General features: G+C 37.6%; 1 protein-coding gene across 5 annotated transcripts in view; it reads right to left on the bottom strand.

Moving 5' to 3' along the window:
* Positions 1 to 535: 535 nt before the first annotated feature.
* The window catches only part of PPEF1 (protein phosphatase with EF-hand domain 1), a 142,457-nt gene continuing 129,602 nt past the window's right edge, over positions 536 to 13,390 (bottom strand). For 4 of the 5 annotated variants that reach the window (XM_065915225.1, XM_065915230.1, XM_065915226.1 and 1 more), the window contains 4 exons: positions 8,540 to 8,646; positions 5,152 to 5,315; positions 2,254 to 2,338; positions 536 to 1,160 (listed from right to left, as the gene is read on the bottom strand). In XM_065915225.1, the coding sequence (XP_065771297.1) occupies positions 952 to 1,160; positions 2,254 to 2,338; positions 5,152 to 5,315; positions 8,540 to 8,646 (565 nt within the window). In that variant the 3' untranslated portion in view covers positions 536 to 951. The remainder of the gene's footprint in view (positions 1,161 to 2,253; positions 2,339 to 5,151; positions 5,316 to 8,539; positions 8,647 to 13,390) is intronic. The other variant, XM_065915229.1, reaches the window with a different exon arrangement.

Here is a 13,390-nt window from a genome sequence, read left to right as displayed (position 1 = left end):
AAAGCTAATATCGCTTAAACCATAGTAATAATATCATATAATAGCAATTTAATTATGCTGTTTTCCCCCTTGCCTTTGGGTTTTTTTTTTACTTACCTGCCAGCTCAGCAATGCATTTCTAAAAGATACTTGTTACACGTGATCCATTATTTCTGGTGTGTGTAGCAGGCAGGCATATTGATATCTAATCTGGCATATTGATAGATCCCGAATTCCCAAACTTAGAGAAAAATGAAACATGTACTCACCTTTAGTAGAAATCTCTTATGTTTGATACCAGAATGGCAGAATAAACCTCACAATGTATGTACAACCAAGCCCTATCTTACCAATGAAGGTGTCAAACTATATTAATTATAGGATTCCATCTGGATGTATTCACTTTTTATCTCCAATAGACAAGAAAAATTATGCTTTTTCAAACAATACACTCCAACAGCCTCCCCCAAGACTCTGATATGGCCCTCATCCCTGAAGTGTGGTTCTCCCACAACAGAAAATCACTGGTTTACGGTATCTCCAAAGAAGATTACAGTTTAAAGATGGAAACACTTTATTCCATTAATAGTTTGGTATTCCTCCTCCCATCCCTCAGCCATTCACAGATGCTGTACTTTCTCTGGTGTTCTGTGGGTTCTTTTCAATGTTTCCAAACTGCTCAGGTCTCCTGGTTAGGTGGCATCCAAGAGTCCAACATTAGGCTCAAATTCAGTTTCTACCTGACAATGTGGGACTCCCACTACTGCAGTCAAATTCTATAAGCTGACATTTAACCTAGTCTTACCAATAACAACTTATTAGGGACTTATAATACCCACATTATACATCTGCTTATGGCATAAATTAGGGTCTACTTCTCTCTACTGATGAGTATGGATTTCAAGGGTCATGGTAAGGACTGTGTCAGAGATTTGGGCCAACTATTTCAAGGAGGGAAAGCCCTAATTCTTGTTATGCAAGCTTGTTGTCTGATTTGTTCAACTTGTCAAATTTATGCACTACATAGAAAGCCTTTAAAAACTCATTAAAGTCAATGCTTCCATCTTTGTTTAAGTCCATCCTTTCAGCGAGCTCATCAAACTGGGAATCATCAATATGGACACTGTAGTGACTTTTGAAAAGTTTCCACATGCTACGAAATTCTTCCATGGAGATCAGGCCTGAAAGAATATAGGAGAAGGCTGTGAATATTCATTTTTAAGACCCATCCTAGGGAGGGGTGGGGTTTCCCAGGGGGCCCAGTGGTAATGAATTCGCCTGCAATGCAGGACACATGAGTTCAATCCCTGAGTCAGGAAGATCCCCTGGAGAGGGAGATGACAACACACTCCAGTATTCTTGCCTGGGAAATCCCATGGACAGAGGAGCCTGGCAGGCAACAGTCCATGGGGCGGCAAAAGAGTCAATCATGACTTATTCACTAAGCAACAACAAAAATGCCTGGCTGTTGAGAAACTGAAGGAAATGGAAAAGTAAGATTGTAAATGTAAGAAACAATATGCCAGTTTAAATTACCAAGTGATCCTGAGATTATTATAAAGCTGGAATGAGTAAACAGTGAACCAAAGGTGGGGGAGGGGACTGCAGACTGTGGTACTAATACATGTAATGTAGAAATTACAAGATCTAAAACCTAAGGGCAAGCGACATGGAAGGAGGGTAGAGAGGAGAGCTACATCAAAGGAAAGGGAAAATTAGCCTTGAGACTCAATAAGAGGATTGTAAACAATGGCTCCACCATTTTCTACAGGCAGTAACTTACTTTTGTGTTTTGATTAATGATTTTTTGGTATTTAATGCTCTCTGCAATTGAGGATTATCTGATGATATTTTTTAAAGCTTGAAAATAAATAATTGTGCATCACACCTAAGCAGAAAATGAGTTTTCATAGTCCTCAGTCCAAAAAACAGAATCAGAATTCTAGGAATGATTTTTATCGCTAGGAATAATTATGATTTTTAAATGGACAGTTAATTCTTTTTTCATCTGTGCTGGTGATTTACAAAAGGAGCTGGTCTTGTCTGACTAATGGATACATAAGCCTGTACCATATGGATTTGAATAGAGAGTTTGTGGCCAAACTAAAAAAAAACAGTAATATTAAACATGAGTTTATCCCCATGCTCTCCCTCTTCCCTGAGTTAAATCAAGTTTGGATGAAGAATGCATTAGATGAAAACAGAGTTCTGGTTTCAAATAAACAGACTAGCCTTTGCTTTCTACTGCTACTGAACCAATCAAAGCAAATTTACCTGAGTGATCAGAGTCAATGATATTAAAGATGATTTGCAGGTCAGATCGGTATCTGTACACTGTTTCAATTAGAGTAGACTGAACCTAAAATAAAGATTGTCTAAGTGTTAAAACATATAGAATTAATAACAGATCAATTTTAGTAAAAGTAACAAACACACAACATGGTCACCAATTCATAGTATGTGATTTAGATCGAAATTTGAGAAGGCAAGCTTTCCTTGGAGACCCAACCCTCTTAAATCAGATAAAAGACCATGCTCTTGGGTTCTGTAGTGTCTGCAGCCTGTGTTCCTCAGGGGATGGTCCAAAGTGAATCTGGAAGGAGTAAATAACAATAGCCAATATTTACTGATAGCACCTGTGTGCCAGGCTCTGCACTCAGAGTGTCTATGGATTATTTCATTCAGTCCTCAACAACAGGCCCAAGGAACACAACTATTATTGTGCCCATTTTACAGACTGGAAGACAAACAGGTAAAGTTAGTTTCTGAAGGTTCACATAATTAGTAAGTGGGATTTATATCTTGGCTTCAAGCCAAGGCCTATGAGCTTAGTCACCATGGTAAACTGTCTCTCAAGTGAAGCCAAAAGTCTCCTTCCTATGGATATTTTAGCTTCCCATATGCACGTTTACTTCCTTTTCTCTGATCAACTTTTCATCTCCCCTGCAAACAATCACCCCAGTCCTAGATCCCATCAGCTCACTTTCAGCCCAATATTGTAACTAGTTGCTGATAAGCACCGAAGGTCTGACAATTCTCCCTGGGATATTCCCATTTTAATAAGAAATTCTAAATTTTAAAATTCTTAATGTATAAGATATCATATCAGTAAGTCTATACTTTGTTGTTGTTGTTCAGTCGCTCAGTTGTGTTCAACTCTTTGCAACCCCATGGACTGCAGCACACCAGGCCTCCCTGTCCTTCACCATCTCCTGGAGTTTGCTCAAACTCATGTCCATTGAATCAGTGATGCCATTCAACCATCTCATCCTCTGTCGTCCCCTTCTCCTCCTGCCTTCAATTTTTCCCAGCATCAAGGTCTTTTCCAATGAGTTGGCTTTTCACATCAGGTGGCCAAAGTACTGGAGCTTCAGCATCAGTCCTTTCAGTGAATATTCAGGGTTGATTTCCTTTAGGATTGACTGGTTTGATCTCCTTGATGTTCAAGGGATTCTCAAGAGTTTTCTCCAACACCAGTTTGAAGGCATAAATTTTTTTGACACTCAGCCTTCCTTATGGTCCAACTGTCACATCCGTACATGACTACTGAAAAAGCCATAGCTTTGACTAGATGGACCTTTGTCGGCAAAGTGATGTCTCTGCTTTTTACTATGCTGTCTATGTTTGTCATTGCTTTTCGTCCAAGGAGCAAGCATCTTTTAATTTCATGGCTGCAGTCACAGTGATTTTGGAGCCCAAGAAAATAAAGTCTCTCACTGTTTCCATTGTTTCCCCATCTATTTATCATGCAGTGATGGGGCCGGATGCCATGACCTTAGTTTTCTGAATGTTGAGTTTTAAGCCAGCTTTTTCACTCTCTTTCACCTTCATCAAGAGGCTCTTTAATTCCTCTTTGCTTTCTGCCATAAGGGTGGTATCATCTGCATATCTGAGGTTATTGCTATTTCTCCTGACATCTTGATTCTAGCTTGTGCTTTATCCAGCCCAGCGTTTCTCATGATGTACTCTGCATATAAGTTAAACAAGCAAGGTGACAATATACAGCCTAGACACAGTCCTTTCCCAATTTTGAATCAGTCCATTGTTCCATGTCCAGTTCTAACTGTTGCTTCTTGACCTGCATACAGGTTTCTCAGGAGGCAGGTAAGGTGGTCTGGTATTCCCATCTCTTGAAGAATTTTCCAGTTTGCTGTGATCCACACAAAGGCTTTAGCATACTCAATGAAGCAGAAGTAGATGTTTTTCTGGAATTTTCTAGCTTTTTCTATGATCCAAAGGATGTTGGCAATTTGATCTCTGGTTCTTCTGCCTTTTCTAAATCCACCTTGTACATATGGAAGTTCTTGGTTCACATACCACTGAAGCCTAGCTTGAAGGATTTTGAGCATTACTTTGCTAACATGTGAAATGAGTGCAATTATGCGGTAGTTTGAACATTCTTTGGCATTGCCCTTCTTAGGGATTGGAATGAAAACTGACTTTTTCCAGTCCTGTGGCCACTGCTGAGATTCCCAAATTTGCTAGCATATTGAGTGCAGCATTTTAACAGCATATCTTTTAGGATTTGAAATAGCTCAGCTGGAATTCCATCACCTCCATTAGCTTTGTTCATAGTGATGCTTCCTAAGGCCCACTTGACTTCACACTCCAGGATGTCTGGTTCTACGTGAGTGATCATGCCACTGTGGTTATCCAGGTCATTAAGATCTTTTTTGTATAGTTCTTCTTTGTATTCTTGCCACCTTTCTTAATATCTTCTGCTTCTGTTAGGTTCATACTGTTTCTGTCCTTTATTGTGCCTATCTATGCCTGAAATGTTCCCTTGGTATCTCTAATTGTGTTTCTTGGTATCTATACTTACTGGCAGTTAATAGGAGTGTGTTGAGTGTTTTAAAAAGTGTATTGCATGAAAGACAGATTTCATATCTGTTCTTCTGCTGAACAGCACTTAAGACAAGAATCACATATTTGACAGAGATTTGCTTGCAGAAACTTTTTCATCTCTTCTCATTTTGGCTATCCTTACAACAGACAAATTTCCTGAACAGATCACAATGTACCTGGAACACCACCCTTAGCTCTTTTTCTAAGATTGCCATGCCCATCCACTAGCCAATTCCACTCCCAACTTTTCAAAGAACTAAGGAACTCATAAGTTGTCCAGAGGATATTCGGTGCCAGCAAGGTTTTAACTGGTGCTGTTTCACTTACCTCTTTCACAGGTTTCTGAATGTGGACATCCTGGAAGCCAGACATGTAGTCAATATTTCCATCTTTGTCTTTGGTTACAAGATGAGAACTCAGTGATCTCCATGGTAAGTTTAGCCCCAAAACATTCTCCATTGAAAAAGCCCACTGGCCCATAGAAAGTTTTCCTAACGACAACAACAACAACAAAGCCCATATAATTAGTTGATAAGTTGATTTTTAAAAAAATGCAACCTCACCAATGGAGCAAGCATACAGTCTGGGTTTTGAGGCCTGGGTGCCTCTGCTACCCTTTATCATCTGTCTACCAGACCCCACAGTTCTGAGGGAAGATTAACTAAAGAAAGCCTTAGGGATTCCATGGATCTTTTCCTTACTGTTACGGGTAAGCAATCAGAATTTGGGTATGCTAGATCTTTTTCCCTTTTTCTTACTAACAAAGTAAGGTATAATTATAATAGAAGATTTGAAAACACAAAAGGATATAAAAGATAAGATTACTTTTAACATTTGAGCATATTGCTCATGTCTCATTTTCTTAGGTAATATCCTTTCATCCTCTAATATTACATGTAGTTTTTCAAAATATACTTTTGCTTTCTGATTATTAAAGATATGTTCATTTGAAAGGATTCTGAATAAACAGAAAACATTACTATTTGTACTGTTTTTCTATGTGTATAAACATGGATATATATAAAGGTACAATATTTTATATTTCTTAAAGCCAAATACACATTATACCATATGTTTCATATATGTGTATTACATATGGCAACACACACATACACAATAAACAGATATTCTAACCTGATTCTTTACTTACAATCATGGATATGCATCTATGTTAATAAACATAAACCTCCATCATTCTTTTAATGGCTGTGAAATCATTCCATTATTTTCTTAGGATCATTCCTAGAAGTAGAATTGCTAGATCTAAAGGTATGTACACTTTAAGGCTTCTGATATATTTTGCCAAACTGCTTTCAAGAAAGAGTAGTCATTTGATACCCCCACCAAGACCATTGACCACACACTTACCTGCTAAGGACAAAGGTTATTTAGAAGTGTATTCCTCATTTCCAAGCCCAACGGGATTTTCTAGCTACCTTATGTAATATAAGTTGTAGCTAATTTCACTATGTCAGAGAATTTATTCTATATGTTTCCAATACAAAATTTGTAGAGATTTGCTTTATGTTCCACTTAATGGTCAAATGTAAATGTTCCATTTATGCTTGACAAGAATGTATATTCTGCAATGCTGGATAGAATTCGACATATGTCTTTTAGGGAAAGTTTGTTAAACTTTTGTCTGTTTATACTTTCAGTTCCTGAGAGAAGAGTGTTAAAATCTCCCACTGTGACAGTAGATTTTTCAACTTCTACTTGTTCAGTCCATTTCTGTTTTACATAGTTTTTAAGGAGACTATATAAATAGGTACATGCACATTTAAAATGGATTCAATTAGAAAACTGAGTATTATTATAAAATACCTCTTTATAGTTCTAGTAATGTGTATCTCCTTGAAGTCTACTTTGTCTGATATTAGTAGAGTTGTTCCTACTTTGTTTGTTTCCAATGTTTTATATAGATCTTTCTAGACTTAAAATGAGGTTATAGCCCAATAAACCTATAATTAGTCAAAGATATCATAAGTAAAAAATGCATTTAACACATTTAACCTACTGAACAACATAGCTTAGCCTAGCCTACCTTAAATGTGCTCAAAACACTTACATTAACCTAGAGTTGGGCAAAATCATCTAATACAAAGCCTATTTTATAGTAAAGTGTTGACTATCTCATGTAATTTATTGAGTAATGTACTGAAAGTGACAAATAGAATGGCTGTATGAGTACGGGATAGTTGTAAATCTATCAGTTGTTTACCTTTGTGATCACCTGGATGGCTGGGAACTGTGGCTCAATGCTACCACCCAGCATGAGAGAGCATCATACTATATATTGCTCGTCTGGGAAAAGGTCAAAATTCAAAATATGTTTCTCCTCAATGCATATGGCTTTCATACAGTTTTAAAGTCAAAAACTCATAAGTCAAACCACCATAAATTGGGGACTACCTATACATATGATTCCACTGTTTACTGGCTTCTGTTGTAACTTTTGAGAAGGCTGATGTCACTCTAACTGTTGTCTCTTGAGCAATGTGTGTTTCCTCTGCTTGCTTCTAAGATTTTCTTTTTGCTGTTGGTGTGCTGCAGTTTCACCACAAGTGTGTGTAGGTGTGAATTTGATTTTACTTATCCTATTTGAGAATCACTGTTCCTCTTTACCTGTGAGTATGAGTTATTTCAACAATCCTGGAAAAGTCTCAGCCATTATCATGCAAAATATATTCTCTCTTACAGTCTCTCTTCCTGGGACCCTGATTAGATGTATGTTAAACATTTTATTCTTAATCTTTCTAATTCTTTTTAAGCAATATCTAATCTTGTATTTAACCCATTTGTTTTGTTTTTTAAAAAGTTATTTTTATATCTATATAAAATCAAAATGATTCTTTAAATCATTTTAAAATGCATACTTGTGACTCCATCTTTCATTTCTTTAAACATTTTCTTTCCTAGTAATTTTTACTTTGCATTTGATAATCCCAATATATGATATCCTCGGGAAACTAAATCTGTTGCTTATTGTTTCTGCTGACTCTCACTCATGCTCTCCTTGTTTGTTTGGGGATCTTTGGTTGCGACCCCATATTAACTGATCTCACTCTCTGGATATATTAGTGGCATAAATTAGGGACACTTCCCATGAACATGGATTTGCATTTGCTTGCTAGGAGTCAGGGCACTACAGACCTAGGATTACTCTGGTCACTTTGAGGATCTAGCCTCAATGTTGGAAGTCTCAAATTCAGCTTATTCATCTTTTCTACTATCCTACAGTTAATCCCAAGATTGACTGCTACAACAATATTAGCATTTGCCCCCAAGGCAATCGAGCCTATAATGCTTGCTTGCTGCTCCATGCTCCAACATGCAGCTTCAAAAATCCACTAGCAGGGAGAGGAAATATAGCCTAGAGATTTATTTTAATTACTGTGAGGCTGGTAAATGCATTAAAATCCTGCATCCTCTAGAATCTACCTGTCTCTTAACAGGAGAACTTTCCAGAGTATCTAGTCTAACATATTACCAGAATTGAAGTCTAATTCATGGTGGTTGTTGTTAAGTTGAAAGACGCTTATAGAAAAGGAAGAATATGCTTTTTTCCAAGCATATAATGGATTATATTTTATCTCTATCATCCTTCACTGGTAAAAGTAGAAAACTGAACTTTTAAGACAGCAAAGAAAATGAATGTGTATAGAACCTGGTATGTTAAGAAATGGTAAGCATCACATTTTTTTTTTTTTTTTACCTGATTTATTGCGGTCTTGAAGTTGGAAAGCTCGAGTGAGGTCAGTTTTTCGTGAAATCATTCTCTCTTTTAACATCCTGATGGCACTACTTTCAATAGCATTCACCCTATGTTAAGAAAATAATTGTTAGGTGAAAGTTACATAAGTCATTCTGTTCTGTTTCATTTTAATATACTGTGTTGCCACTTACCAGATTCTACATTAAATAAGTTGCTTAACCTCACACATAACATATTATTAGGTGGTGAATGTGTTTATATGTACGTGTGCACATGTTTTATGAAATTTTAAAAGGATTATCACTGGTGTTTTCTTTTTGGTTTCAAAGAATCACATGAACAATTAGTGCATGAGAATGTCCAAGACAAGAAGGAAAACAGAGGGACTTGCTATAGAAGATGCTGGAATTTATCTTAACTTACTTAAAGAGCAGGCATTGAGAAGAAAGATACATACCTGAATAGAATATAATGGAATTTTCGTAAATACAACTAACTATATATGGGAACAATATATATGATGAAGCAGGAATTAAAATTCAGTAGAAAAGGACAGTTTTTTAAAATGGGGGCTAGCATAATTAACTCAATGTCTGGATGCTAAATTTCTACCTCAGACCATTTACAAAAATAAATTTACAATAAAGGAAGAACAGAGGAACAAACTAGTTATCAGTCACATATCCCTCAAAAAAGCAAAACAGCATATGCAAATCCAACCATATCAAAATTGACATCATAGGTGAATGGATAAATAAATTTAAAAAACAGATTGTGAGACTGGATTAAAAAAACAAGATACAACTACATGTTGTCTATAGGAGACATACTTTAGCTTCAAAGATACAAAGAGTTTGAAAGGAAAAAGTATACCATGTACACACCGACCATAAGAGAGTTAGAGTGGCCAAATTAATAGTAAACAAAATAGATTTTAAGACAAAAGCTATTACTAGAGATAAAGAGGGATATTTTATAATGATAAAAGAACCAATCAGTCAAGAAAATGGCAATAGCTCCAAATTGATCTACAGATTCAAAATAATCCCTATCAAAATCCCAGTGGGCATTTTTGCAGTTGACAAGCTGATTCTAAAATTCACATGGAAAACAATTAAAAAAGAAGAGCCAAATTCGACTCACATTTCCCAATTTCAAACTTACAAAAAATCTTTACTAATCAAGACAGTGTGTCACTCACATTAGAACAGATATATAGGTCAATGGAGTACAACATAAAGTCCAGAAATAAAGCCATACCTTTATGGTCAATTGATTTTGGACAAGTGTGTCAAGACAGTCAAATAGGGGAGGGATAGTCTTTCTAACTGATGTTGCTGGGACAATTAAAAAGTTGCTGGTTCAACTTTAAAGAATAAAGTTGAACCCCTACCTCATACCATACACAAGAATAAACTCAAAATGAGTCAAATATAAATCAAACGTAAGAGCTTAATCTATAAAGATAATTTATAAAATTATTGGAAGAAAACATAGAATAAATTTTCACAACTGAGTTAGGCAATATCTTCTTACATACATCATCACAAGCAAAGAAGAGAAAATAGATATATTTGATTTCATCACAATTTAAAACTTTGGCACTGCAAATAATAACATCAAGAAGGTAAAAATACATCCTATAGAATAGGAGAGACAATTTACAAATCTTATATCTAAAATCCCTTCATGGATCACAGCCTTGTCGTGGTGAAGGGACTTGTATAACTCAATGAAGCTATGAGCCATGCTGTGCAGGGTCACTTAAGGCAGACAGGTCATAGTGCAGAGTTCTGACAAAACGTGGTCCACTGGAGGAAGGAATGGCAAACCACTGCCATGGCAAACCATTGCCATGAGAATTCCATGAACAATATGAAAAGGAAAAAAGACATGACACCAGAAGATGAGCCCCCCCACATCAGAAGGTGTCCCATATGCTACTGGGGAAAAGCAGAGGGCAATTACTAATAGCTCCAGAAAGAATGAAGCAGTTGGGCCAAAGCAGAAATGATGCTCAGTTGTGGACGTACCTGGTGGTGCAAGTAAAGTCCGATGCTGTAAAGAACAATATTACATAGGAACCTGGAATGTTAGGTCCATGAATCAAGGTAAACTGAACGTGGTCAAGCAGGAGATGGAAAGAATGAACATCAACATCTTAGGAATCAGTAAACTAAAATGGACGAGAATGGGCAAATTTAATTTAGGTGACAATTATATCTACTATTGTGGGCAAGAATCCCTTAGAAGAAATGGAGTAGTCCTCGTAGTCAACAAGAGTCTGAAAAGCAGTATTTGGGTGCAACCTCAAAAACAACAGAATGATCTCAGTTCATTTCCAAGGCAAACCACTCAGTATCACAGTAACCCAAATCTATGCCCCAACCACTAATATCAAAATGCTAAAGTTGACCTGTTCTACGAAGACCTACAAGACCTTCTAGAACTAACACCCAAAAAAGATGTCCTTTTCATCCTATGGGATTGTAATGCAAAGGCAGGAAGTCAAGAGATTTCCCAGAGTAACAGGCAAGTTTGGCCTTGGAGTACAAAATGAAGCAGGGCAAAGGCTAACAGAGTTTTGTCAAAACAACACACTGTTCACAAGAAACACCCTCTTCCAACACCACCTAGGAGGACTCTACACAAGGATATCATCAAATGACCAATATTGAAATCAGATTGATTATGTTCTTTGCAGCCAAAGATGAAGAAGCTCTATATAGTCAGCAAAAACAAGACTGGGAGCTGACTATGGCTCAGATCATGAGCTCCTTATTACAAAATTCAGACTTAAAGTAGGGAAAGCCACTAGGCCATTCAGATATGACCTAAATCAAATCTCTTATGATTATACAATGGAGGTGACAAATAGATTCAAATGATTAGCTCTGGTAGACAAGAGTGCCTGAAAAACTATGGATGGAGGTTTCTAACACTGTATAGGAGGTGGTGACCAAAACCATACCCAAGAAAAAGAAATGTGAGAGAACAAAGTGGTTGTCTGAGGAGGCTTTACAAATAGCTGAGAATAGAAGAAAAGAGAAAGGCAAGGGAGAAAGGGAAAGAAACTCTGAAAGCAGAGTTCCAGAGAATAGCAAGGAGAGATAAGGTCTTCTTAGTGAACAATGCAAAGAACTAGAGGGAAACAACAGAATGGGGAAGACTAGAGATCTCTTCAAGAAAACTAAAGATACCAAGGGAACATTTCATCTAAAGACAGACACAATAAAGAATAGAAACAATAAGTACATATCAGAAGGAGAAGAGATTAAAAACAGGTGGCAAAAATACACAGAAGAACTACACAAAACAGGTCTTAATGACCCGGATAACCATGATGGTACGGTCACTCAACTAGAGCCAGACATCTTGGAGTATGAAGTCAAGTGGGCCTTAGGAAGCATTACTACTACAAACAAAGCTAGTAGAGGTGACAGAATTCCAGGTGAGCTATTTCAAATCCTAAAAGATGATGCTGTGAAAGTGCTACACTCAATATGTCAGTAAATTTGGAAAACTCAGTAGCGGCCAAAGGCTGGGAAAGGTCGGTTTTCATTACAATCCCAAAGAAGGGCAATGTCAAGGAATGTTCAAACTACTGGACAATGGCGCTCATTTCACATGCTAGAAAGGTTATGCTCAGTATCCTTCAAGCTAGACTTCAGTAGTATGTGAACTAAGAACTTCTAGATGCACAAAGTTGGGTTTTGAAGAGGCAGAGGAACCAGAGATCAAATTGCCAACATTCGTTGGTTCACAGAGAAGGCAAGGGAATTCCAGAAAAACATCTACTTCTGCTTCACTGGCCATGTTAAAGCCTTTGACTACGTGGATCACCACAAACTGGAAAACTCTTAAAGAGATGGGAACACCAGACAACCTTATTTGTCTCCTGAAAAACCTGTATGCAGGTCAAGAAACAACAATTAAAACCGGACATGAAACAACGGACTGGTTCAAAATTGGGAAAGGAGTATGACAAGGTTGTATATTGTCACTCCGCTTAATTAACTTATATGTAGAGTATACCCTGCGAAATGTCGGGCTGGATGAAGCACAAGCTGGAATCAAGATTGCCAGAAGAAGTATCAATAGCCTCAGATATGCAGATGATACCACTCTTAATGGCAGACAGTGGAGAGGAACTAAAGAGCCTCTTGATGAGGGAGAAAGAGGAGAGTAAAAAAAGCTGGCTTAAAACTCAACATTCAAAAAACTAAGATCATGGCATCCAGTCCCACCACTTCATGGCAAATAGATGGGGGAAAAGTGGAAGCAGTGACACATTTTATTTTCTTGGGCTCCAAAATCACTGCAGATGGTGACTGGAGCCATGAAATTAATAGACGCTCCTTGGAAGAAAGCCATACAAACTTCGACAGCGTATTAAAAAGCAGAGACATCACTTTGCCGACAAAGGTCCATCTAGTCAAAGCTATGGTTTTCCAGTAGTCATGTACGGATGTGAGCTGGACCATAAAGATGGCTGAGCACTGAAGAATTGATGCCTTCCAACTGTGATGTTGGAGAAGACTACTGAGAGTCCCTTGGACTGCAAGGAGATCCAGCCAGTACATCCTAAAGGAAATCAACCCTGAACTGGAAGGACTAATGCTGAAACTGAAGCGCCAATACTTTGTCCACCTGATGCAAAGAGCTGACTCATTGGAAAAGACCCTGATGCTGGGAAAGATTGAGGACAGGAGAAGGGGGGCGACATAGGATGAGATGGTTGGATGGAATCACCGACTCAGAGGACATGAGTTTGAGCAAAGTCCAGGTGATCGTGGAGGACAGAGCAGCCTAGCATGCTGCACCCCTTAGGGTTGCAAAGAGTTGGATATG

Source organism: Muntiacus reevesi, chromosome X (genome assembly GCF_963930625.1).
Source record: "Muntiacus reevesi chromosome X, mMunRee1.1, whole genome shotgun sequence".
In the NCBI taxonomy this organism is placed as follows: Eukaryota; Metazoa; Chordata; class Mammalia; order Artiodactyla; family Cervidae; genus Muntiacus; species Muntiacus reevesi.
The sequence above is the reverse complement of the archived record's forward strand: the minus strand, read 5'-3'. Positions and strand labels throughout refer to the sequence as shown.